The sequence below is a fragment of the Thunnus maccoyii genome, chromosome 4, assembly GCF_910596095.1.
Source record: "Thunnus maccoyii chromosome 4, fThuMac1.1, whole genome shotgun sequence".
NCBI lineage: Eukaryota > Metazoa > Chordata > Actinopteri > Scombriformes > Scombridae > Thunnus > Thunnus maccoyii.
In genome coordinates, this window is record NC_056536.1 from 20876914 (window position 1) to 20900593 (window position 23680).

The following is a 23680-nucleotide window of genomic DNA, read 5'->3' on the forward strand; positions in this document are numbered from 1 at the left end:
GGAAACGACGCTTTTAACTTTACTTGTCTCCGAAGTCCCTTAAGAGGTGAAACTGAGTAAATTGACGTTAGCTGTTAGGAAACTAACGAAACCGGAGGATATTATATGAACGAACAGGTAAACGACAGCTATCCAATTCGTATTTATTGCAATCATCTTTTGAGATAATTATTACAGTGACATTAACGTCAGTCCGCTTGAAAAATGTAGCAAGCTTAACAACTGGAAGCTAGCCTAGTGTTAAATTACAACAGCTGTAACTGTTTTTGTTTTTCTTTTCAGCGGCTTGTTGCCAGAGATGGCGACCTCTCCCGACATTTTCAAAGCCTCTACGGTGAAGGGCATGTCAAAGTATCCAGCCCTGCCCCCGATTGAAGGCGCGCAGCAGCAGGGAGAGGTTGGACAGGCCGCAGCAGCAAAGGAGCACACGATAACGTTAACGGTTCACAAGAAGCTGCTGAGGCACAGGAGGAGTAAAGTGCAGCAAGAGCAACTCCACAGAATATTGTATGTTTTCAGCTCAGCTATGACAGCTCTTTTGTCAGTACTTCAATGATAGCTACATCTATCTGAGAATGGTCTAACTGAAAGTCCCCCCCCTCCTCTTGTTCCTACAGTTCAATGTTTGAGCTTCACTGTGCAGAATGATGTATGTGCAGAGTTTGACACTGGAAGGCTGTTTTCATATTCATGTACTGATAGTGAGAAGTTTCTCTGTGCTAATTGAAAATCCAATTTTAAGGGGTGGGCCTACAAGCATGATTTATGACATCAGAAATAGTTTGGAAGCCAATCTTTGTCCAATATTCAACTTAAAACAGTGCACACTGAAAATTTACTTTACAGGGAAGTAGGAAACATCTTGTGTCCTGCAGTTAAACTTTTCAAATGAAAAATATTTGCATATTCATATATATTTTTTAATGAGGGAGAAGGAGTAGATGTCATTTTAAGTAATTTAATGAGGTAATTATACATTTTTTCAAACATCAAACACAAATTATTATTCAAAGTAGAGTATTTATCTTAAAACGTGTCTGGAGGGGACCTTTAACTAAGTTAGGCAGTTAATCATTTTGTAGGTCATTTGGTTTCCTGCAATGTGACAGTTTGCTGACTGAACTATTACAGGGTGTCGAGAGCAATGGAGGCCTACAGACAAAGCAAAGAGAGGAGAGCTGTGCACTGCGAGTCACCAGAGCCACAGTTACCATCTTCTGTAAGACATCAATCAATCAATCAATCTATCTATCTATCTATCTATCTATCTATCTATCTATCTATCCATACACACATTTTAAATATTAATATAGAAATAGTGCACAATATAATGTATGTTTCTGCTTTACAGATGCTTAGTGCGGAGCGGAGGCGAAGTGTAAGTTTACTTTTTAGTATTAAATTTGAGTTATTAAGAGACTAAACCATATTTATCTGTGTGTAAAACCTTTCATATTTTATTTTGGCCACCTTTGCAGATGAACTACATGTTCTTGAAGCAGTGTGTAGAGAGCCGACCATTCACTCCAATCCAGCAGCAGTGGTTGGACTCCATAGTTACCCGAGTCCCGGCTAAACTTAAAGAGAGCCCTGAGACAAATAAACTACTGCAGGAGCTCTGCATGGAAGTCAGTGAAAACTTCCGCAGTGTGATTGTCAAGCACACAGGTATTACCAGTTATTTGTGTACATGTCTATGCTTGCAGAGTAGATGTAGACTACAGATGAACCATGTCTCATTATGCCATATCTACTCATCAGTGGACACAGTACTAAGGAATCCACAAAATGAAGGAACTACCTCAGAAAAACAGACAGCGACTCAACCAAAGTGAGTGTCTAATGTACATAAATGATTAACACACAATAACCAAGTAGTTGTTAGTCTAGTTTTTCATGCCCTTTTGTAAAAAACATTTCTTGTCTTTTGTAGAGTTCTTGATTTCTCCCAACCTTGGCATGATACCTTTATCAGAAGCCGGAAGATGATAAAAACAAATCTGCATATTCTTCATCCGGTAATGCAGACTGTCTTGGATATTGGCTACATGACATTTTCTCCACTGGTCCTGGTAGATCTTTCAGCATGCAGGTAAGACACCATGAATGCATCACAGCACTGCTAAAATGAGCATATACTGTACCTGCAGTGAAGATATGTCATGTGTGGATTTGCTGAGGTTGCCTTTTGATTTATTTTGGTTCCTGTTGGTTCAGGGCTTCAGGACCCATGGACTGTAAGAGCCTACAGAACAAAATGGCGGTGGAGTGTAAGAGGACAGAAGAGCGCATCATGAATACCTGGCTTCCCAAAGTCATACACTTACTAACAAGTAAAGAAACACTGAAGGGAGTTAAAGAGGAGAAATTGGACTCCTTCTATGACTGTGCGTCCACCCTCATCTCCAATCAGGTGGGATTATTTTGACTTCATTTTGACTTGACAAGAGTCAGAATGAAGGATTTAGAGTTATTTGATTGATATATAAAAATATGTGATACATTTCCACATTGTAATTGACAATTTTTAGGTACTTAATTCATTATAGAATGTTTTTTATATACTTTAACATTGTTTGCATGTTCCTGCATTACCAATGTAGACTTATGGACATTTTTTTCTTTTCTAAATACATAGTTGAAGTCCCTGCTTCAGACAAGCGTAGAGGAGTTTGTCAGTCTTTTTGAGCCAAGCAATCACCACCGCTTGCCCCTCTTTCGTATGGCCTTAACATTTGATGATGAAAAGATGGAAATTTACCCCACCTTACAAGATCTGGAGGCAGCTGTTTTTGAAATTCTTAATGCCATCACAAATGCACTGCAGGTGAGGTTATGTATAATAGCCATTTCACAGAAAATGGCAACCTTATGTCACATTTTTCATGTAACAATTACTACAAAGTTCTTCCACACCAGAAAGTCTTATATGCACACTGTCGATCACTTGTGCTCACTTTATCTACAACACTTCAGACCATCATCAGGCATAATTATAAACTTTGAAATTTGCACAAATATCATTTTTTCCTGATGAAGGTCTGAAGACCGAAACATTGTAAATGTGAGTACAAGTGATTGACAATGTGCAGAATTTTTTGGCTCTCACACATTTTTCATGTAAATGTATTTTGAGCTAGTATTAATGTCTATGGTATTGATCCACAGAAAGTACAGACAGTCCAGTCATGGTTGACACAGGCCACATCTTCGTTTGTGGATGCCAAGGTGGCTGATCACATCCTTGCTTGGGCTCAGATCACTGTAAAGACCGCTGTGCACAAGAATCTAGAGGAACCTGACAAACATTTCCAGAGTTATGGTGATGTTGCATAATCCACTCATTTCCTATCACCAACCCAATGATTTTAATTTATATTATTGCTGACTTTTCTGCTTTATATTGTAGTTGACAACTACGACTGGTTAGTCAATGGAACTGCACAAGCTCGATTGGAGAAGTTCATGGAAGAGGAGCACTCTTTTGATGAATATACTGAGGTGAGAAATCAAAAAAGTTTAATTTATGCTGCATATGTTATAGACCTATTCTTTCCTTGTTATCAGTGTTTCACATGACTGTCAATGTGTAATCTGGCTGCTTTTTAAAGCAAGTGGAGGAGTTTCGTGCTCTGTCAAAGAAGATTATCAGCCTCCCAGCAAAAGCTCACTTCACAATGGTCCATCTGGACTGTGAAGAGCTGAAACAGGGGCTGGCCAACAAAGCCAAAAGCTATGCTGAAATACTTCTGAAGAAACTGATAACCAGCCACCGTGTGCAAAATCTACAGTGAGTTAATACTTCCTTTTTAACAAGTGTCCCTCCCTATTTAAAAGGCTCACATTTTTATGTATGTGTAACCCTTTTTGTCTCTGTTCAAAGGATCTGCTCTGAATTTGAAACCATCAGAGAGAAAGCTCTGCAAGTACCAGAGAATACAGAGGACATGACCCAGATGAGAGATTACATAACTTTCATTAAGACAAAGGGTACTGCACAACTTAATGAAAAAATAAAGGTGACTGACCCGATTAATGGTTTACCTGTTGTACCTTACACAAAGGCATTTATATTGATTTCAGTTATCTTAAAATTTAACATAATTTACAACCATATTGTGTTCTGACAGGAAGCGTATTGCAGACTGATCTACCTCCTGGATGTCCACATTATTGAGCCAGAGGATCTAGAGCTTAATTCGACTGTCTTTCTCTGGCCACAGAAAATTCTTGATGTTTTTGAACTCAATGATGAGGTAATGCTCCAGTGTCTTCCTACAACTGTATATCATGGTTGTGTTTTTAAGGATGACCTGATTCTGGATAGTTATGTCATTTTCCAGGTGATGCAGAGTGCCAAGAAGAAAGGAGAGCAGGACCTCCTTGCTAAAAGAGAAAGATTGATGGTACAGCTTGAAAAGTTGGGACGCAGGATAGAGGAGTTCCCACATTGCTCTGAGATGGATATGATGCAGCAGGTACAGTGTCATTTGTGCTTTCAGATTACCATAAAGGAACAGTTCAACATTTTGGGAAATACACTCTTTTGTCTGGAGTTAGATGAGAAGATCGTATCATCTCATATAACCCATCATAAAACCACAAATTGTTAATTTTAAATGTGATTTTTGTACGGATTAAATTAGTTAGTTAATTAGTGCGATTTAGAGGTACTTGTAGGTGGATTTTGTTCACTTCAGACAGAGCCAGGCTAGCTGTTTACCTCTGGTTCCAGTCTTTATGCTAAGCTAAGCTAACTGGCTGCTGGCTCTAGCTTCATATTGAACGAATAAATTTGAAAATGATATTAATCGTCTCATCTAACTCTCGGCAAGAAAATAAATAAGCATATTTCCCAAAATGTCAAAAATAGCTTTGACTTAAATAACTTATAAAGTATTAGGGCCATATAGTCATATTAAAATATGCTTTTAAAATGCTTGGCAGTGCCAGTTCAATGTAAGTAAAAATCTGAATTGTACAAGAGCATCATAAAGTGTAATTTTAGTTTGGTTTAGTTTTACTTTGTGGTATTCTAGTGAGGCTATTACATCAAATGGAAATATTTTAGCTCTCCAGAGCATGATTTCCATGTAATTCAATCTGACATGTTTATTATACTTCAATAAAAAGACTGCATTATCTAATTTTCTGTTAAATAGCCACTGATTTGGATCATTGGCATAACAAGTTTAAAATTTAGACAAAGAGACAAGAGAAACATTCAGTAAATATAGTCCACGTTGCAGTTAGGAGATTTTAAATTTTGCCACTTCAATGGAGATGGAAAGCTTTGTTTTTTGGATCAGAACAAGAGCACTATTCAGGAGATATAACTGTCTTGTTGTCACTTTTTGGGCAGTATGTGGCGGATGTCAGAACAGTTCAGAAACTTCTCCAAGAGGCTGAGGAGACAATCGACTACATAAACAAAGAAGAGGCCTTTTACAATTGGGACCCAACATTTTACCCAGAAGTTGAGGTCATCAAAGAGAGCATTGAGCCGTACCAGAAGCTGTTTGGACTTGTATTGAATTGGCAGCGTACAGAGAACAGGTCTGACTTCACTTTGATGAGTGTTGTGTTTTAATTACAAAATTTGCCCTGATGACCTTTTATCTTCTATGTGTATAGATGGATGGATGGTTCCTTCCAGGACCTAAATGGCGAGAGCATGGAGGTAAAAGTGGATGAGTTCTTTAGGGAGATCTTTAAGATGCTGAAGCTTTTCCAACAGAAACAGAACAAGGCTGAGCAAGAGATGGAAAAGATTGCTGGCAAGACTAGGCAACGACCTGGTGAGGATGATCCAAGCAAGAGGGGGAGTCCCACAGTACTTTTGTGCTCCACTGTAATGGAGCAGATCAAAGAGTTCAAGGTATTGTATGTAAATATTATTTTAAAATGGGCTCAAGAATGAAGAATCATAGTCTTGTTGTTGCTGATGCTAAAACATTATGTGGAATGTGCTTGTGTCAACAGGACCATATCCCTGTAGTGTCCATCTTGTGTAATCCAGGTATCAGAGCTCGCCACTGGAACCAGATGTCAGAGATAGTGGGATATGATCTCACTCCTGACTCTGGTACTACACTACGCAAAGTTCTTAAACAAAACCTGGCTCCTTACCTGGAAGAGTTTGAGTCTATCAGCGCTGCTGCTAGTAAAGTGAGAAGTCTTAATATGTTGTGTTTGTCTTTACAGCATTTAAGAAAAACTTAAATACTAAGTCTACTTGTTGAATGCTACATATCCCCACTGTGTGTCTTTACAGGAGTTTTCCCTGGAGAAGGCTATGCAAACCATGGTGAATATTTGGGACAGTGTTTATTTCCACCATCAACCTTACAGGGAGACTGGAGTGTCCATCCTGACTGCTTTGGATGAGATTCAGACAATGCTAGATGACCAAATTGTGAAGACTCAGACTATGAGGGGCTCGCCATTCATCAAACCCTTTGAAAATGAGATCAGAGTTAGTTTCAAGTTTTGGAGAGTTTATTTACCAAATGATACTTATTAAATGCACTTGTACTTATAGCAAGTCCTGCAGAAATTTAACAGTTTGTTCTTTGATCTCAGCTATGGGAGGAGCGTCTGCTTCGTATCCAGGAAACAATAGATGAGTGGTTGAAGGTGCAGGCACAGTGGCTTTACCTGGAGCCTATCTTCTCTTCTCAAGACATCATGCAGCAGATTCCAGAGGAGGGACGACTCTTCCAAACTGTAGACAAAAACTGGAAAGAGGTCATGAGGCACTGCGTCAAGGACCCTAAGGTAGTTGTCAGCAAAGGTTTATGGTGACCACATGGCTTCTGGTCCACTGGTGAAAATGTGTTTGCAAATTATTCTGAAATAAGAAATTCTAAAAGATAGACTGTTTGAGTTAACTGATGGATCTGTAACTGTAGATTTTGCCAGCAACCTCACTGCCTGGTTTGCTAGAGAAACTGAAAGATTCCAACATACTCCTTGATAGCATCATGAAAGGACTGAATGCCTATCTGGAAAAGAAGCGTCTCTTTTTTCCAAGGTAAACAAAACAATTTAGCAGTGTTTCTTGTATCCAGTTCTTTGTTAATATCATATATTTTGATACCTGCTGTGCTGCCGCTTGTTGCTGCCAGGTTCTTCTTTTTGTCCAATGATGAAATGTTGGAGATTCTGTCTGAGACCAAGGATCCACTGCGAGTACAGCCCCATCTGAAGAAGTGCTTTGAGGGTATTTCCAAACTAGACTTCCTACCCAATCTGGATATCCAGGTAACTCAGTTACATGTATTGTTATTGTTACATGACAGAATGGTTTATGGCTTTTACTAAACTGCATACTGTTCTTGCTCAGGCCATGTACAGTAGTGAAGGGGAGCGTGTTCAGCTAATCCAGCACATCTCCACATCTGAAGCCAAAGGAGCTGTGGAGAAGTGGCTGGTGCAGGTGGAGGATGTGATGCTCCGCAGTGTCAGAGATGTAGTAGCCCGTTCCAGGGTGGTGAGTTCACTGTTCTCATGGATCATACACTGCATCTGAACAATTTGAGGTTCCTCTTATGTGTGAATATAAATGTGAGTTGGTGAAAGCTGAGTGGTTGAGTGTGGTTGTACTGACAGGCCTATGCTGAGACCCTGCGGAGCCAGTGGGTCAAGGAGTGGCCTGGGCAGGTGGTGCTCTGCACCTCTCAGATTTTCTGGACCTTGGAGGTGCATGAAGCCATCAGATCAGGAGCCGATGTAGGTTTTTAACTATTTTATGACCTAATAAAGATTTTGACATGTGCTGTACACAGTGATGGATTTTTATAGTATAGATGCACAGTGCAGTGATGTGTCTTTCTCCTGATTGACTGACCTAATTTCTTCTTTTGATGGACATGACACCTTAACAAAATCACCTTGGGAAAAAGGAAAATAGTAATTGTGCTTTTGTTCTCTGTAGGGTTTAAAGAACTACTATCAGCAGCTCCAGAAACAGCTGAATGACATTGTGGAGCTGGTGAGGGGGAAACTGCCCAAACAAACACGGACCACTTTGGGAGCGCTCGTCACAATTGATGTCCATGCCAGGGATGTGGTCATGGAGCTAATTGAGAAAGGTACGTCATAGCTTTGCTTCAGAAACAGCACCCCCAAAAAAAGTTAAAAATGTCAAAAATAAAATAATATGTCTCCATTTATAACAGGAGTATCAAATGAAACAGACTTCCAATGGCTAGCCCAGCTTCGTTACTACTGGAGCAATGACAACGTTCGTGTTCGCATAATTAACTGTGATGTTAAGTACGCCTATGAGTACTTGGGGAACTCGCCACGTCTGGTCATCACCCCACTGACTGACAGATGCTACAGAACCCTGGTAAAAAACTGACAAAAAACCTCTAAACATGTTACTTTTTTATTGGAATACTGCTGATTGATCAGATATTCTCTTTGTTATAGATCGGGGCTTTCTACCTGAATTTGGGTGGTGCACCTGAGGGTCCAGCTGGAACAGGAAAGACCGAAACCACCAAAGATCTAGCCAAAGCTCTAGCTGTGCAGTGCGTGGTCTTCAACTGTTCTGACGGACTGGATTACCTCGCCATGGGCAAAGTAACACCAGCATGAAATGTCACATTTATATCATTAATTCTAATGCTGTAGTAATAAATGCACAAATATTGACATATATTCTGGTGCAATCTCTCAGTTTTTCAAAGGTCTGGCTTCATCTGGTGCGTGGGCATGCTTTGATGAGTTCAACCGAATTGAGCTGGAAGTGCTGTCTGTAGTGGCCCAGCAGGTTCTCTGCATCCAGAGGGCCATTGAATTGAATCTGGAGTACTTTGACTTCGAAGGGACCATGCTCAAACTCAACCCCAACTGTTTTGTGTCCATCACAATGAACCCAGGCTATGCAGGACGCTCAGAACTCCCTGATAACCTTAAGGTCTTTTACCAGTGAACACATACTGTATATTATCTGACATTGTGGGTTGAGATTGTCAGTTATGAAAAATATTGGCTGTAGATTAATATTATTATACAATGCAACTGTAAACATCTTAATGTGATATTAATGATGACATTAATCATTCCAATTGGCATTCCAACATCAAATTATACACTGTATATAATGTAACATAATAGAGGGAATAGAGGGAAGCATTGGCTGTAACACATTCATTTAATTTTCTTGTTTTTCTCTGTTCCTCAGGTGTTATTCCGAACAGTGGCCATGATGGTCCCCAACTATGCACTGATAGCAGAGATCTCTCTGTATTCATATGGATTCCTCAATGCCAAACCACTGTCAGTAAAGATTGTGATGACCTACAGACTCTGTTCAGAGCAGCTCTCCTCCCAGTCCCATTATGATTACGGCATGAGGGCTGTCAAAGCTGTACTTGTGGCTGCAGGAAACCTCAAGCTCAAGTATCCTGATGAGAATGAGGACATACTGGTATTTGTGCTGAAATTAATGCATTTGCTCAACATTAGTCTAAAGAGTATGTCTTAATTGTGAACTTCTCTGGTTTGTCAGTTGATTTGCAGTATTTGTCTGTTACCACTTTTTCCACATGTTGTAACATCGAGCTCCTGAGGTCCATAAAGGATGTGAATGAGCCCAAGTTTCTCTCCCATGATATTCCGCTGTTCAATGGAATCACCAGTGATTTGTTCCCAGGCATCTCCCTTCCTGAAGCTGACTATCAGGTCAGATATGCTGATTCCATTACTTATTCTTTTGTCCTTAATCTAACAATGCCTGCATTTTAATATTGTTCTGTATATTACAATCTGTGTTTTTTTCATATCTTTGGCAGCTGTTCTTGGAGGCTGCTACAGAGTGCTGTAAAAATCACAATGTACAACCAACACAGGTCTTCTTACAGAAGATGATCCAGACATATGAGATGATGATAGTCAGACATGGGTATTTTATGTTTCAATTTCCATGTTACCATATTTTGAAATCTTACATGCCTTTTATTCAGTTATACAGTATATCACATTATTGGGACTTGGCTTGAAGTGGATCAAGATACTCTTTTTTTTATATCAGGTTCATGATGGTGGGAGAGCCTTTTGCAGGGAAAACCAAAGTGCTTCACGTTCTAGCTGACACTCTGACTGTCATGAATGAGAGAGGGTACAGTGAGGTGGAGAAGGTCATCTTCAGGACACTGAACCCAAAGTCCATCACCATGGGGCAGCTCTTTGGACAGTTTGATTTAGTTTCCCATGAGGTAGGCCTGTGCTTTGGATCCTTATGTATGAGTACTGTATCACAGATCCTCTGTTAGACCTGGGACAACAGGTGGCAATTTCTTTCTCCTTTCACGTTCTTCTCATGTTTTCCTCATTATTAGTGGACAGATGGGATTGTGGCCAACACATTTCGTGAGTTTGCATCAGCTGAGACACCGGACCGTAAATGGGTGGTGTTTGATGGTCCCATAGATACACTGTGGATTGAGAGCATGAACACTGTGCTGGATGACAACAAAAAGGTATGTAATACACAGTAAAAGCAATTGATATTTCATTGCAATATTTAATTGGTGCTCACATACTTGAGAAAGATCTTTATTGCTTTGCTCTTTCTGTACAGTTGTGCCTGATGAGTGGTGAGATTATCCAGATGTCCAATCAGATGAGTCTGATTTTTGAAGCAATGGATCTATCACAGGCCTCAGTAAGTTAGGTTTTTGGAGTGAAATAAATGATTTATTTGATTATCCCGTCTTTAAATTTAACAATTGCAAATTTTAATAAATCACCAACGTGGTCGAATAGATGTTGATAAACATTCAACTAGCCAATGAGAATTAACAACACATGCCAGGCTTGACTGACGGGATGTAATTGGATGTTATAAAAACATCGTGTTTGGTTATTTTCTCCCAATGCAGCCTGCAACAGTCAGTCGATGTGGTATGATCTACATGGAACCGTCTCAGTTGGGCTGGGAGCCCCTAGTTATCTCCTGGATGAATAATCTTGCTGATGCTCTGCAAAGCCCGGACAACCACTCACTGCTGCTGGACCTCTTCCACTGGCTGCTGCCGCCTGCCCTCAGGATGCTACGTAAAAACTGCAGAGTAAGTGTTCTGGGGTAAGGCCCCAGAACAATCCAGACACAAATATCTGTAGAAAATGTAGAGGTAGAAGTTTACACTCATTTACATGTTAAGTATAGAGTTTTTGTAATGCTGGGTTATGGTTTTGTTTACAGGAAGTTGTTTCCACTAGCAACAGTAATACAGTGATGTCCTTATGTCGATTGTTTGAGATGCTGCTCACTGAACCTGTTAAGATGGAGTCTGGGAATAAAAATATTCGCACGTGGATCATGGTAAAAAGACTTAATCATTATATACTTTTGAATAATATAATATTCATTTTTTTTGTATGATGCCACCCCTTCTCTTTCTTTATGATTGCAGGCAGCCTTTGCCTTCTCCCTGGTGTGGTCTGTGGGTGGCAGCTGTGATGCAGACAGCAGAGAGAAGTTTAGTGACTTCTTCAGAGTGACTGTGTCAGGAAAGACAGAAGAATATCCAATCCCTGACACTGTGGGGAAATGGGAGTGTCCAATGGATGAGAAAGGGCTGGTGTATGACTATTTCTATGAGGTACTGTGCGATTATGTCACTAAGAGGTATTTCTCTTGTGTTTAAATTAGTAAATCACACTGTAATCTCTTGTACAGTTTAAAGGAAAAGGCAGATGGGTTCACTGGAATGATGGCATCAAAAATGTCAACCTGGGGGACAAGAACACCAAAGTGCAAGACATCATTGTTCCCACCATAGACACTGTTCGCTACACCTACCTCATGGACCTCTGCATCAACTACGGAGTGTTAGTATTCTAAGGGGTCACAGTGGCATTGATAAACACAAATATAAAAAGTGCTGATTGCCATAAATTATTGTAAATAAATTTCTAATGTATTTTAACAAATTCAATTTTTTGCTAGACATTGATTTTTCTGTTTCTCTGTTCAGGCCTCTACTATTTGTTGGTCCTACTGGCACTGGGAAGTCAGTGTATGTGAAGGAGAAGTTGATGAACAATCTGGACAAAGACCGCTATCTACCCTTCTTCATCAATTTTTCAGCCCGCACTAGTGCCAACCAAACCCAGGTCAGCATATAGGATTCATGGATGAAAGAGTGTCCTTGCAGGAATTTTTGTATTACTAGTAAAACATTATATGATGTGATGATCTAAACAAACAAGAAAAGATAATAAAATTAATTTTCCTTTCTTTATTCTGTATTTTTTGCATCTTCCAGAATATCATCATGTCCAGGTTAGATAAGAGAAGGAAGGGAGTGTTTGGGCCGCCTGTGGGAAAGAAGTGTGTCATCTTTGTAGATGATATGAACATGCCTGCACTGGAACAGTTTGGAGCACAGCCTCCTGTGGAGCTTCTGCGGCAGTATATAGACCATGGAAACTGGTATGAACCATCCACTATAGATGCCAAAACAAAACAAAACAAAACAAGAGAGATATAATAAAGGAAGAGCAGTGAATTTACTGCATTAAAGAGACTTAAGCATTGTCCATTAAACAATCAGACCTTATCTGTTATGCTCTGGCAGGTACGATCTGAAGGATACATCCAAGATCACCCTGGTCGACCTCCAGCTCATTTCAGCTATGGGTCCCCCTGGTGGTGGGAGAAACGCTGTGACTTCTCGCTTCCTGCGGCACTTCAACATTTTTAGTATCAATGCCTTCAGTGATGACACCATGGTTCGCATCTTCTCCAGTGTGGTGGCCTTCTATCTCAAAAACAATGAATTCCCACCAGAATATTTCACTATTGGCAACCAAATAGTGACAGCTACAATGGAAGTGAGTCCCCTAAAGACCCACAGTGATGTCAGAATATAATCAGAATAAATACATTCTTTGGTGTGTCAAATGCTTTTTATCAATCATGTGTTGTCTTCTCCATTGCTTTCTGATCTTATGCTTTTAATTTGTAGGTGTATAAGAAAGCAATGGATAACTTGCTTCCTACTCCAGCCAAATCTCACTACACCTTCAACCTGCGGGACTTCTCACGTGTAATCCAAGGCTGCCTGCTGCTGAAGAAGCAGTCTCTGGAGAACAAACGCACTATGATACGCTTGTTTGTCCATGAGGTCTTCCGCGTCTACTATGACCGTCTGGTGGACGACAAAGATCGAGCATGGATCTTCCAGCTGATGAACCGCATCCTCAAAGATCATTTCAAAGAGTCCTTCGACCAGGTGTTTGATCACCTGATAAAAGGCAGTAAAGTAAGCAGAGATTCAGTTATATTTGCTGTGGTGTCATGTGTTTGAGAATGCAGGAAAAGCTGTTTTGGCCTGTCTTCCCTTTTACGATTTGATTTTTTTTTTTTTGATTAATTTTCTGTTAGCATATGAAACTTCCAAACAGTTGAAGTTTTTACATCTCACTGATACAAAATACATATAAAATTATCAAGGAAAATCTATATATATATATATATATATGTTCTATATTTATTTGTTTTGTTCGTCCTTTCTCAGCTGGTTGAAGAAGACATGCGGAATCTACTGTTTGGTGACTACATGAATCCTGACCTGGAGGATGATGAGCGCTTGTATGCTGAGGTGCCCTCAATGGAAAGCTTTGCTCAGGTGGTGGAGTTGTGTCTTGATGAATATAACCAGATGCACAAGAATCGCATGAATCTCGTCATCTTCCGGTAAATGACTTTTATATTATAAAGGCAATTCAACTACATGCATAAAATGTGGAGTTATTGCACTTTATTAATTAGTAGACTTTTTGTTGTCATAAGAAAAATAAGATTTTAGACTTAATGTACAACTAAATGACTTTAACTTTCATGTGGTAAGTTGAAATGAAACGTGGTTTTTATGTTCAATTCAGTCTTTGCATGGAAACTTGATCACCTGATAAGAAAATGTATGCATTATGTAGGTATGTCCTGGAGCACCTGTCCCGTATCAGCCGTGTGTTGAAGCAGCCAGGAGGCAATGCCCTGCTAGTGGGAGTGGGAGGCAGCGGACGCCAGTCCATCACTCGTCTGGCCACATCCATGGCTCACATGACCATGTTCCAGCCTGAGATCTCTAAGAGCTACGGCATGATTGAGTGGAGAGATGACCTTAAGGTCAGCTTTACGGTTTAGAACAGACTTCTTGTAATTCTGAAGCATTACATGTATTTTTCCTCACACCATTTTGCTCTCTGTCTGTAATCCCTTTGATTTTTAAACTGTTGTGAAAAATTTTAACATAGTCACAATACCTTGTCTTCATGCTTCTCCTTATACTACAGATGCTGTTGAAAAATGCCGGGGTGAAAGGTCAGAAGACAGTGTTCTTGCTAACTGACGCTCAGATCAAAGATGAGGCTTTTTTAGAAGACGTGGACAGTGTACTAAACACAGGGGAAGTGCCCAATCTGTTTGCCATAGATGAAAAACAAGAGATCATGGAGGTAGGTTATTACAAACTACATGTATACCCTTATAGAGCAATGTATACCTTATATAAAAGGCCATATCCATTTATACTTAATAGTACTCTTACTTCATCTTTCTTTCTGCAGGCAGTACGTCCTGTCGCCCAGGCTGGTAATAAGAATTTGGAGTTGAGCCCTTTGACTCTGTTTGCCTTCTTTGTGGCACGCTGTAGGGAGAACCTGCACATTGTTGTGGCCTTCAGTCCCATTGGAGACGCCTTTCGAAATCGCCTGCGCCAGTTTCCATCTCTTATCAACTGTTGTACCATTGACTGGTTCCAGGTACTAAACAGGCATTAAGACTGGCATGAGCACTTGTAGTTTGTTTTTTATCTAAAGTCAAATATACCACATATGCCAGACAAGGAAAATACTAAATTCTGTCTGTGCATGTATGTATCTGCATGTCTGTCAGTAACAGTTAGTCATCTGTGCTGTCTGGGCGAGAGATAACATCAAAAGAAATAAAAGAGAGAAGATATGACATATACAGTACCAGTCAAAAATTTGGACACACTTTCTCATTTAAGGGAATAGGAAAGTGTGTCCAAACTGTCGACTGATACTGTAGATTAGCTAATAGACACTATTCTTAACAGTGTCACCAGTCTCTCTTTGCAGGCTCTTGTCTTTGTCCCTATCCTCACTATCCTTTTCATCTCTCTGCCCTGACAGCCATGGCCAGAGGAGGCTCTTGAGCGGGTAGCCAACTCCTTCCTGGAGACGTTGGAGATGAGTGAAAATGAGAGGCAGGAGGTCATACCCATCTGCAAAACATTCCATACCTCTGCCAAACAGCTCTCACAGAAGTATGATGTGATTATTTATAACTTCTATATTCAAAGGTACAGTGAATTTATAATCCCTTAATTACACTGTTGTTGTCTTTGCAGATTCCTCTCTGAGCTAGGTCGGCATAATTATGTGACACCCACATCCTATCTGGAGCTGATTGCAGCGTTTCGTCTGCTCCTCACTCAGAAAAGAGACACTGTCATGAAGGCAAAACAGAGGTATACAAATGGTCTGGATAAACTAGCCTTCGCTGAATCTCAGGTATATGCAATACGATTTTTACCTGAGTTGTTTTGTATTTCACTAGTTTTTTATTAAATGATCAGTATACCTTTACATAACTTATTGCAACAATCTCCCTCGTAGGTTGGTGAGATGAAAAAGGAACTAGTAGACTTACAGCCCAAACTGGAACAAGCAAAGATAGATAACACCAAAATGATGAAGGTGAATAAATTTCACATCTTCATTCAGCCTTAACATCAACCTAGAATATAAATACATACATTAAATATATATTATTTAATGTAATGACTTTCAGGTGATAGAAGTGGAGTCTGTGGAGGTTGAGGCCAAAAGTAAAGTTGTGCGTGTTGATGAGGAGGCAGCAACTATAAAAGCTAATGAGGCTCAGGCTCTGAAGAATGAGTGTGAGAGTGATTTGGCTGAGGCCATCCCTGCCCTGGAGGCTGCTCTCTCAGCCTTGAACACTTTGAAGGTGAGCACCCTTTAAACTGCACCGCTCCATTGTACCATGTTTTGCCACACAGATCAGTTTGCAGTTTTGACAGTTGAGTAAGTTGAGCTGTCTGTTTCGTTGCAGCCTTCTGATGTCACAATTGTGAAGTCGATGAAAAATCCCCCTTCAGGGGTGAAGCTGGTGATGGCAGCTGTGTGTGTGATGAAGGACATAAAGCCAGATAAGATAGCCGACCCTGCTGGGACTGGGAAAAAGGTTGGACTGTGGAAAAATATAACACTGCCAAAGCTTATCATACTAAAATATTTTAACATTACAAATTATAGTAATATCCTGATGAATAATTTATTTTATCGTGTAGGTTTTTGACTACTGGGGTCCAAGCAAGAAGCTACTGGGTGATATGAACTTCTTACGAGATCTTAAAGAATATGACAAGGACAATATTCCTGTGAGTGTCAGGAAACATTTTTTTTTATGTATTATTTTAAAAACACTTCCACTTTGCTCCCACTAACTCCTCTGTCTTTTAATTGCAGGTCCCTGTGATGCAAAAAATCCGTGGTGAATACATGAATAATCCTGACTTTGACCCCAGCATAGTGGCAAAGGCCTCCTCTGCAGCAGAGGGCCTGTGCAAGTGGATCAAAGCGATGGAGGTGTATGACAGGGTGGCAAAGGTGCAGTGTATCTAGCTTTGCGTAGACTTTTTATCTCTTGACTTGCCCTGTTGATATATGCATGCTGGCATCCACTTCTTTGCTCTCAACCACTCTGTGCTTTTAGGTTGTGGCTCCTAAGAAGGCCAATCTTGCAGAGGCCCAGGAGTCCCTGGCTGCTACCATGGCCCTGCTGGACCAGAAGAGAGGTGAGCTAAAGGAGGTCGAGGATCGTTTAGCTGCCCTTCAAAAAACCTTTGAGGAGAAGACAGAGGAGAAAGCCCAGCTGGAGTTCCAGGTGGATCTGTGTGCCAGGAAGTTGGAGAGGGCTGAGAAACTCATTGGTGGTCTGGGTGGAGAGAAGACCAGGTGATAAATATTATGTGGTTCATGATTTTCTGCAATTAAAAGAATTGCAATGTACCACTAACTGAAAAAGTGTCTGTCCTTAGATGGTCAAAGGCAGCAGATGATCTGCAGAACACGTATGACAACCTAACTGGAGATGTTCTTATCTCCGCTGGTGTCATTGCCTACCTGGGTGCCTTCACTGCTGGCTTCAGACAGGACTGCACCAAGTTATGGACCAAACTCTGCCAAGTAACAGTCCTTTGGTTCTTTATTTAAAATTTTATGGTCACTCTCTTTGAATTCAGACATATTTAATTGCTTCTTATCTTTCTTTTCATCTACTCCAATATCTCTAGTCAAAGAACATTCCATCATCAGATGACTTCTCCCTCAGTAAGACCCTGGGAGATCCCATTAAGATTAGGGCCTGGAACATCGCAGGCCTTCCCAGTGACTCTTTCTCTATCGACAATGGTGTCATTGTCAGTAATTCACGTAGATGGTGAGTCTGTATTGCTTAAATATATTGGTTTAAAGTTAAATGTCTTATTAGTAACACATTTCTCAGAAATATTCATGTTTTGGTTAAATTTGAATAAAACTGGCAGCAAAGTTGCACAGTTCAGTCTAAAATGAATCTCATGTGTTCTTGTGTTTTTGTAGGCCCTTGATGATTGACCCTCAGGGCCAGGCCAACAAATGGGTGAAGAATTCAGAGAAAGACAACAACTTGAGTGTAATCAAGCTGACAGATGGGGACTACATGAGAACGTTGGAAAACTGTATTCAGTTTGGAACACCGTTGCTGCTGGAAAATGTGGGTGAGGAGCTGGACCCCTCCCTGGAACCACTGCTGCTCAAACAAACCTTCAAACAAGGTGCTGGGAATGTGAGATGGCTGCCAAAGGACCATCTGAGATTTGAATTCAAAACTTGTGAAAATTCAGAATTCTGAACTTTTGTTTCACCTAGGTGGTGTGGATTGCATCAGGCTGGGGGAGAGTGTGATTGAGTACTCCTGTGATTTTCGTTTCTCCATCACCACTAAGCTGAGGAACCCACATTATCTACCGGAACTGGCCACCAAAGTGTCCCTGCTCAATTTTATGATTACCCCAGAGGGCTTAGAGGACCAGCTGCTCGGAATTGTGGTTGCCAAAGAGAGGTAGGGCTCATATAATCGTCATGTTGGTATCTCACTGAAATACTACTTGTCATTTTGGTAGAGCATTGTTTCTGCTTCATCTGCTCTACAGGCCAGAGCTGGAAGAGGAGAGAAATGCACTAATTTTGCAGTCAGCTGCAAACAAGAGGCAGCTAAAGGAAATTGAGGACAAGATCTTGGAGACACTCCAGTCATCTGAGGGAAATATCCTGGAGGATGAGAGTGCCATTCAGATTCTAGACTCTGCAAAGATCATGTCCAATGAGATTACTAAGAAACAACAGGTGTGCAATAAGCACTAAAAATGAAATTTGGATTGTGAATGAGTCTGATATTTGATCATCTAACGTTCAACTGTTTCCATATTTCCAGATTGCAGAGAAGACAGAGATCAAAATAGCAGAGTCTAGAGAGGGTTACAGAGCCATTGCCAAGCACTCCTCCATCCTGTTCTTCAGTATTGCCGACCTGACTAACATAGACCCTATGTACCAGTACTCCCTCAGCTGGTTTGTCAACCTCTACATAAACTCTATCCACGACAGGTGAGTGACGCACATGAAGTTTAATCTGCAATGTCCCAGAGGAGGTAATGCATTGAGACAAATGCAAACTGCCTGGATTTTATGACTGTGCCCGATCACACAGGGATCACACATTTTTTCAAAGAGGAGGATTACGTAAAATATCTTCACTGACAGAACCCTGCAGACATATTAGTACAACAAATATAGACAGACAGCAACTCACTTTGCTTATTTGTTTTTTTTTCGTGTCAGGCTCAATTATTTTCAGAATTGCTGTCAGATCTAGAAGAGATGTGTGCCATTGTTCATCTTACACCAGGGTTATGGTACACAAGCTTAAATTGGTGTCATTTTTTCCAAATAATCCCTAATTTAACTTAAGTTATTTTCTGAAAAATCAAGCACATTCAGCAAGCTACACAGCATACATGCACATGATTAACAGTGGAGTGAGAACCAACTTATTCCTATACAGCAGCTTCTAGTGGAGGAGATCAAATGTAACCTTTTTTTGTCATGTGGAGCCAGAGATGTGCCCTGTACACACAGATATGCATTTTTTGTACTATAACATCACAAGTGCATATTTGACTAATGTGGAACTATCTAGTGGTGAGTGGAGGGTGAACCCTTTACTCAGCCTTTACTCAAAATTCAGCTAGACTTTGAAATCCATAGTGAAACTAACTTCTTCACCCAGGCCTTCCTAACTGTTTATCTGAAACTTCCTATGTTTTGTCTTTTATTCAGTAACAAGTCCAAGATCCTGGAGAGGAGGCTTCGATACCTGATTGATCACTTCACCTTTAACCTGTACTGCAACGTTTGTCGCTCTCTGTTTGAGAAGGACAAACTCCTCTTCTCCTTCCTCCTCTGCTGCAATCTACTCCTGTAAGTGTTAAAGCAGCTTGGGGATTTTCATTGACTGACTTAAGCTAGTAAGATCAGATTTAAGCTTTTAACCAAGTTCTCATATGAAAATATGATGGATGAATTTGGTATTGTGATATTTTCTATTGATATTCCATTCAGGGCAAAAGAGGAGATTGAATACTCTGACTTCATGTTCTTGATGACTGGAGGAGTGGGCCTGCAGAACACCATCGCTAACCCCGACCCCAGCTGGCTGCAGGACAAGAGCTGGGATGAGATCTGTCGAGCCAGTGAACTGCCTGGCTTACAGGGATTAAAGTAACGAGCATTATTCACCCGATCATTATAATTTAATGTTGGTCAATTGAGTTCATCAAAGTATTATTTATTCCACAGAGAAGCTTTCATCAAGAGCCCAGGAGACTTCAAGCCTATTTATGACAGCAAAGAGCCGTGCAACATTCCTCTGCCTGCACCATGGTGCGAACAGCTCAATGAACTGCAGAAGATGATCGTTGTCCGTGCTCTCAGGCCTGATAAGATGGTGCCAGCTGTGACTAAATATGTAACTGGCAAACTGGGGAAGAAATTTGTACAGCCCCCTCCCTTTGACCTGAGTAAGAGCTACCTGGACTCCAACTCCACCACCCCCCTGGTGTTTGTTCTGTCTCCAGGAGCAGATCCGATGGCTAGTAAGTTCTTCAGTACCAATGATTCAACGTCAAAGTTCCATGTAATGCTAACCCTGAAAATCATTAGAAATAACAATATCTCTCCACAGGCTTACTGAAATTTGCCAGTGACAAGAACATGAGTGGTACAAAGTTCCAGTCCATCTCTCTGGGGCAGGGCCAGGGTCCCATTGCTGCCAAAATGATATCCACAGCCATGCAGGATGGGACATGGGTGTGTTTGCAGAACTGTCACTTGGCTGTTTCCTGGATGTCCACCCTAGAGAAAATCTGTGAGGACTTAAGTCCTGCAACATGCCACCCAGACTTCCGCCTTTGGCTCACAAGCTACCCCTCATCCAAGGTAAAGCATAGTGCATTTGATTCTGAACATGTGCATAAATTAACAACTTTAAGCACCAAGATTGAGCTTTCATCTAATGATAGTCTTAAAACTACTTCCTTTCTGATATCAGTTTCCAGTGACCATCCTGCAGAATGGGGTGAAAATGACAAATGAGCCTCCTACAGGACTTCGACTCAACCTACTACAGTCTTACTTGTCAGATCCTGTTTCTGACCCAAACTTCTTCAATAACTGCCCCGATAAGGAGCTGGTGAGTTGGGGAGAAACTTACATTTTGTATGTCACAGGAATTTGCATTTATCTATTTAAATGATGTATCAAATGTCACAAATTCTCTCTAGCTAATTCTGACTCTTGGATTTCTCCACTAGATTTGGGAGAAACTCCTGTACGGACTGTGCTTCTTCCATGCTCTTGTTCAGGAGAGGAAGAAGTTTGGTCCACTGGGCTGGAATATTCCCTATGGCTTCAATGAGTCTGACCTACGTATAAGCATCAGACAGCTACAGGTATTCATTCAGGGTTTCAGCAGCCAAGCTCCTACCATCACCAAGAATCTAAAATGCATTTAATTTAATTTCTTTTCCTCTTTAGCTGTTTGTGAATGAATATGATGACGTTCCCTTTGAGGCCATAACGTATCTGACCGGGGAGTGCAACTATGGTGGTCGTGTGACAGATGACTGGGATAGGCGGCTCCTGATGACCATCTTAGCTGACTTCTATAACAAGGACGTCATCGAGAAACCTCGCTACCCTTTCTCACCTAGCGGCGAATACTTTGCCCCACCTAAATCTATCTATGAGGACTACATTGAATTTATCAAGGTAAAGCCACTTGAGATAACACATATCAAGAAGATTAATATGTATTTGTTTCTTTTTTCTATATAATGACTCCCACCTTTTATCATATTCTAGGAACTTCCATTCAGCCAGCACCCGGAGGTGTTTGGGATGCATGAAAATGTAGACATTTCTAAGGATCTGCAGCAGACCAAGCTGATGTTTGATTCACTGCTACTTACCCAGGGAGGAGGAGCTAAGGGAGGAGCTAGCTCCGGGAGTGACAATACCCTGTATGACATAGCGAATGACATCCTTACTAAGGTAGAAATTGATCAAACCTCCTCATCATTTAGCAATTTTTAAGACTGAAACAGAAATGCTTTTGTTTATCTTGTAAAATATATAAAGAACGTGTTATTATAGCTCTGAGGTAAAACATAATTTTAAGCTGTAGTATTATAAAGTATTAGATTAGTATTATTAGCAGTAGTAGTATTAGCATTAGTTGTGTTATTAGATTTTAGAACCCATTTTTAAAAGATTGAGTTTCATTACTGATGCAAATATAGCATCAGTAAAAGTGTATCTCTCCCGAAAAGTGGAAATTTGTGTTGATGTTTCGTTTACCTTGATTGTAACCTGTATGCACTTTCCCCCCAGCTTCCATCTAATTTTGACACAGAAGCAGCTCTCTCGAAGTTCCCGGTGCTCTACGAGGAGAGCATGAACACTGTGCTCGTCCAAGAGATGGAGCGCTACAACACGTATGGACAAACAGCTCAGTGCAGAACTTGAAAAAGTGCAACACATCATAACCTATCCTATATGACTGTACTGCTGTTTTTCCTTTCTCTTAGGCTGTGTAGTACGATCCGTTTGAGTCTACAGAACCTGCTGAAGGCCATCAAGGGTTTAGTGGTGATGGATGCAGAGCTGGAGGCAGTTGCGGGCAGTTTGATAGTGGGCAAGGTCCCAGAGAAATGGGCCAAGCGCTCTTACCCCAGCCTCAAGCCCTTGGGCAGCTACATTACTGACTTTCTCTCAAGGCTCAAGTTTTTGCAAGTGAGACTTGTTAATGTAAAAGAAATGTCTTGTATGCTTAAATTTAATTACTGTATGTAGGAGCTTTGTTGGGTTTTTTACTCCACTTATATTTTGCTTTTGCTTGTAGGACTGGTATGACACCAGTAAGCCCAATGTGTTCTGGCTGCCTGGCTTCTTCTTCACCCAGGCCTTCCTAACTGGGGCTATGCAGAACTACGCCAGGAAATATCATGTCCCCATTGATCTGCTAGGCTTTGATTTTGAGGTCAAGAGACACTCTGTAATCCCTCTTTCTCCACCTGAAAGAACTTCTGATCACTTATCTGTGATTTTTTTTTTCATGATTTTATCTCACAGGTTCTTCCTATTGATGAGTCAGACACAGCGCCTGAAGATGGCGTTTACATTAGTGGATTGTTTCTTGATGGAGCTCGATGGGACAAAGGAAGGTAGAGGTTCATATGAGAGTTATTTTTGAATAATGTTTATGTCAATATAATAGTGAAGTGCAGGGAGACTTGATAAAACTTAACTATTGCTTGTCTCTCTGTCATCAGTGGAGTTCTGGCTGAGCAGAACCCCAAAGTCCTTTTTGACTTGGTGCCCATCATCTGGATAAAACCCAGTAAGTATTACCTTATTTTGCATAACAGCCACCACAGTAACCATTTCTCTGTAGATACACAAGACAAACTAACTGCCATTCATATTATCAGGTGTTTTTTGCATCCCCATGATTATAAACATGATGCTGTTATTCTCTTATTATTATGTCTCCATTTTCTTAACTCATTCCTATTTTCTTTGTTTATTCTCCTGCTTCTTTGCCATACAGCTCAAAAGAAGAGCATCGATCAGCCTCAGAAACTCTATATTTGCCCTCTCTACAAGACCACTGAGAGGAAGGGCACCCTCTCTACTACAGGCCACTCCACCAATTTTGTCATTTCCATGATGTTGCCCACTGGCAGGCGCCCTCAACACTGGATCAAGCGTGGCGTAGCCATGCTCTGCCAGCTTGATGACTGAGATCAGACAGCACACTGTTGAAGACTCAAGCATTTTACTGTGACACATAAAACACTTTGATGTTCTTTTCTGATTATCTGTTCCTTAACAATGCAAAATTAAACATAATCACATCTGCTTGTGACCAACAAGGGAATATGTGTTTCAAAACTGTACATAGAGCATGGATGTGAACAGCTGTTTCTGATTATTTCGATTCCAGAACAAAAAC

The 23680-nt window shown here is 40.7% G+C and overlaps 1 protein-coding gene across 1 annotated transcript; it reads left to right on the forward strand.

Moving 5' to 3' along the window:
• Window positions 1-23605, forward strand: dnah12 (dynein, axonemal, heavy chain 12). The gene is made up of 74 exons (XM_042408547.1): window positions 1-117; window positions 283-507; window positions 1132-1219; window positions 1352-1378; window positions 1479-1668; window positions 1762-1831; window positions 1934-2092; window positions 2218-2413; window positions 2639-2827; window positions 3169-3322; window positions 3410-3501; window positions 3612-3790; window positions 3884-4019; window positions 4131-4256; window positions 4344-4478; window positions 5363-5556; window positions 5635-5878; window positions 5983-6168; window positions 6275-6475; window positions 6583-6777; window positions 6912-7033; window positions 7128-7263; window positions 7346-7492; window positions 7612-7731; window positions 7937-8093; window positions 8181-8353; window positions 8437-8589; window positions 8687-8926; window positions 9194-9439; window positions 9574-9693; window positions 9804-9913; window positions 10043-10226; window positions 10350-10490; window positions 10592-10675; window positions 10893-11081; window positions 11216-11335; window positions 11427-11615; window positions 11693-11844; window positions 11991-12129; window positions 12282-12448; window positions 12594-12849; window positions 12984-13280; window positions 13536-13714; window positions 13954-14146; window positions 14314-14475; window positions 14587-14781; window positions 15175-15308; window positions 15393-15555; window positions 15661-15741; window positions 15836-16012; window positions 16118-16249; window positions 16356-16445; window positions 16534-16674; window positions 16781-17022; window positions 17106-17253; window positions 17361-17506; window positions 17668-17882; window positions 17977-18169; window positions 18261-18453; window positions 18542-18714; window positions 19447-19587; window positions 19729-19887; window positions 19966-20261; window positions 20351-20604; window positions 20717-20857; window positions 20979-21116; window positions 21202-21435; window positions 21529-21717; window positions 22057-22160; window positions 22254-22458; window positions 22568-22705; window positions 22798-22889; window positions 22998-23065; window positions 23276-23605. Exons 2-74 carry the CDS (start codon window positions 299-301, stop codon window positions 23467-23469), a joined length of 11922 nt encoding a protein of 3973 aa, XP_042264481.1. The 5' UTR covers window positions 1-117; window positions 283-298; the 3' UTR covers window positions 23470-23605.
• The last annotated feature ends 75 nt before the right edge of the window (window positions 23606-23680 follow it).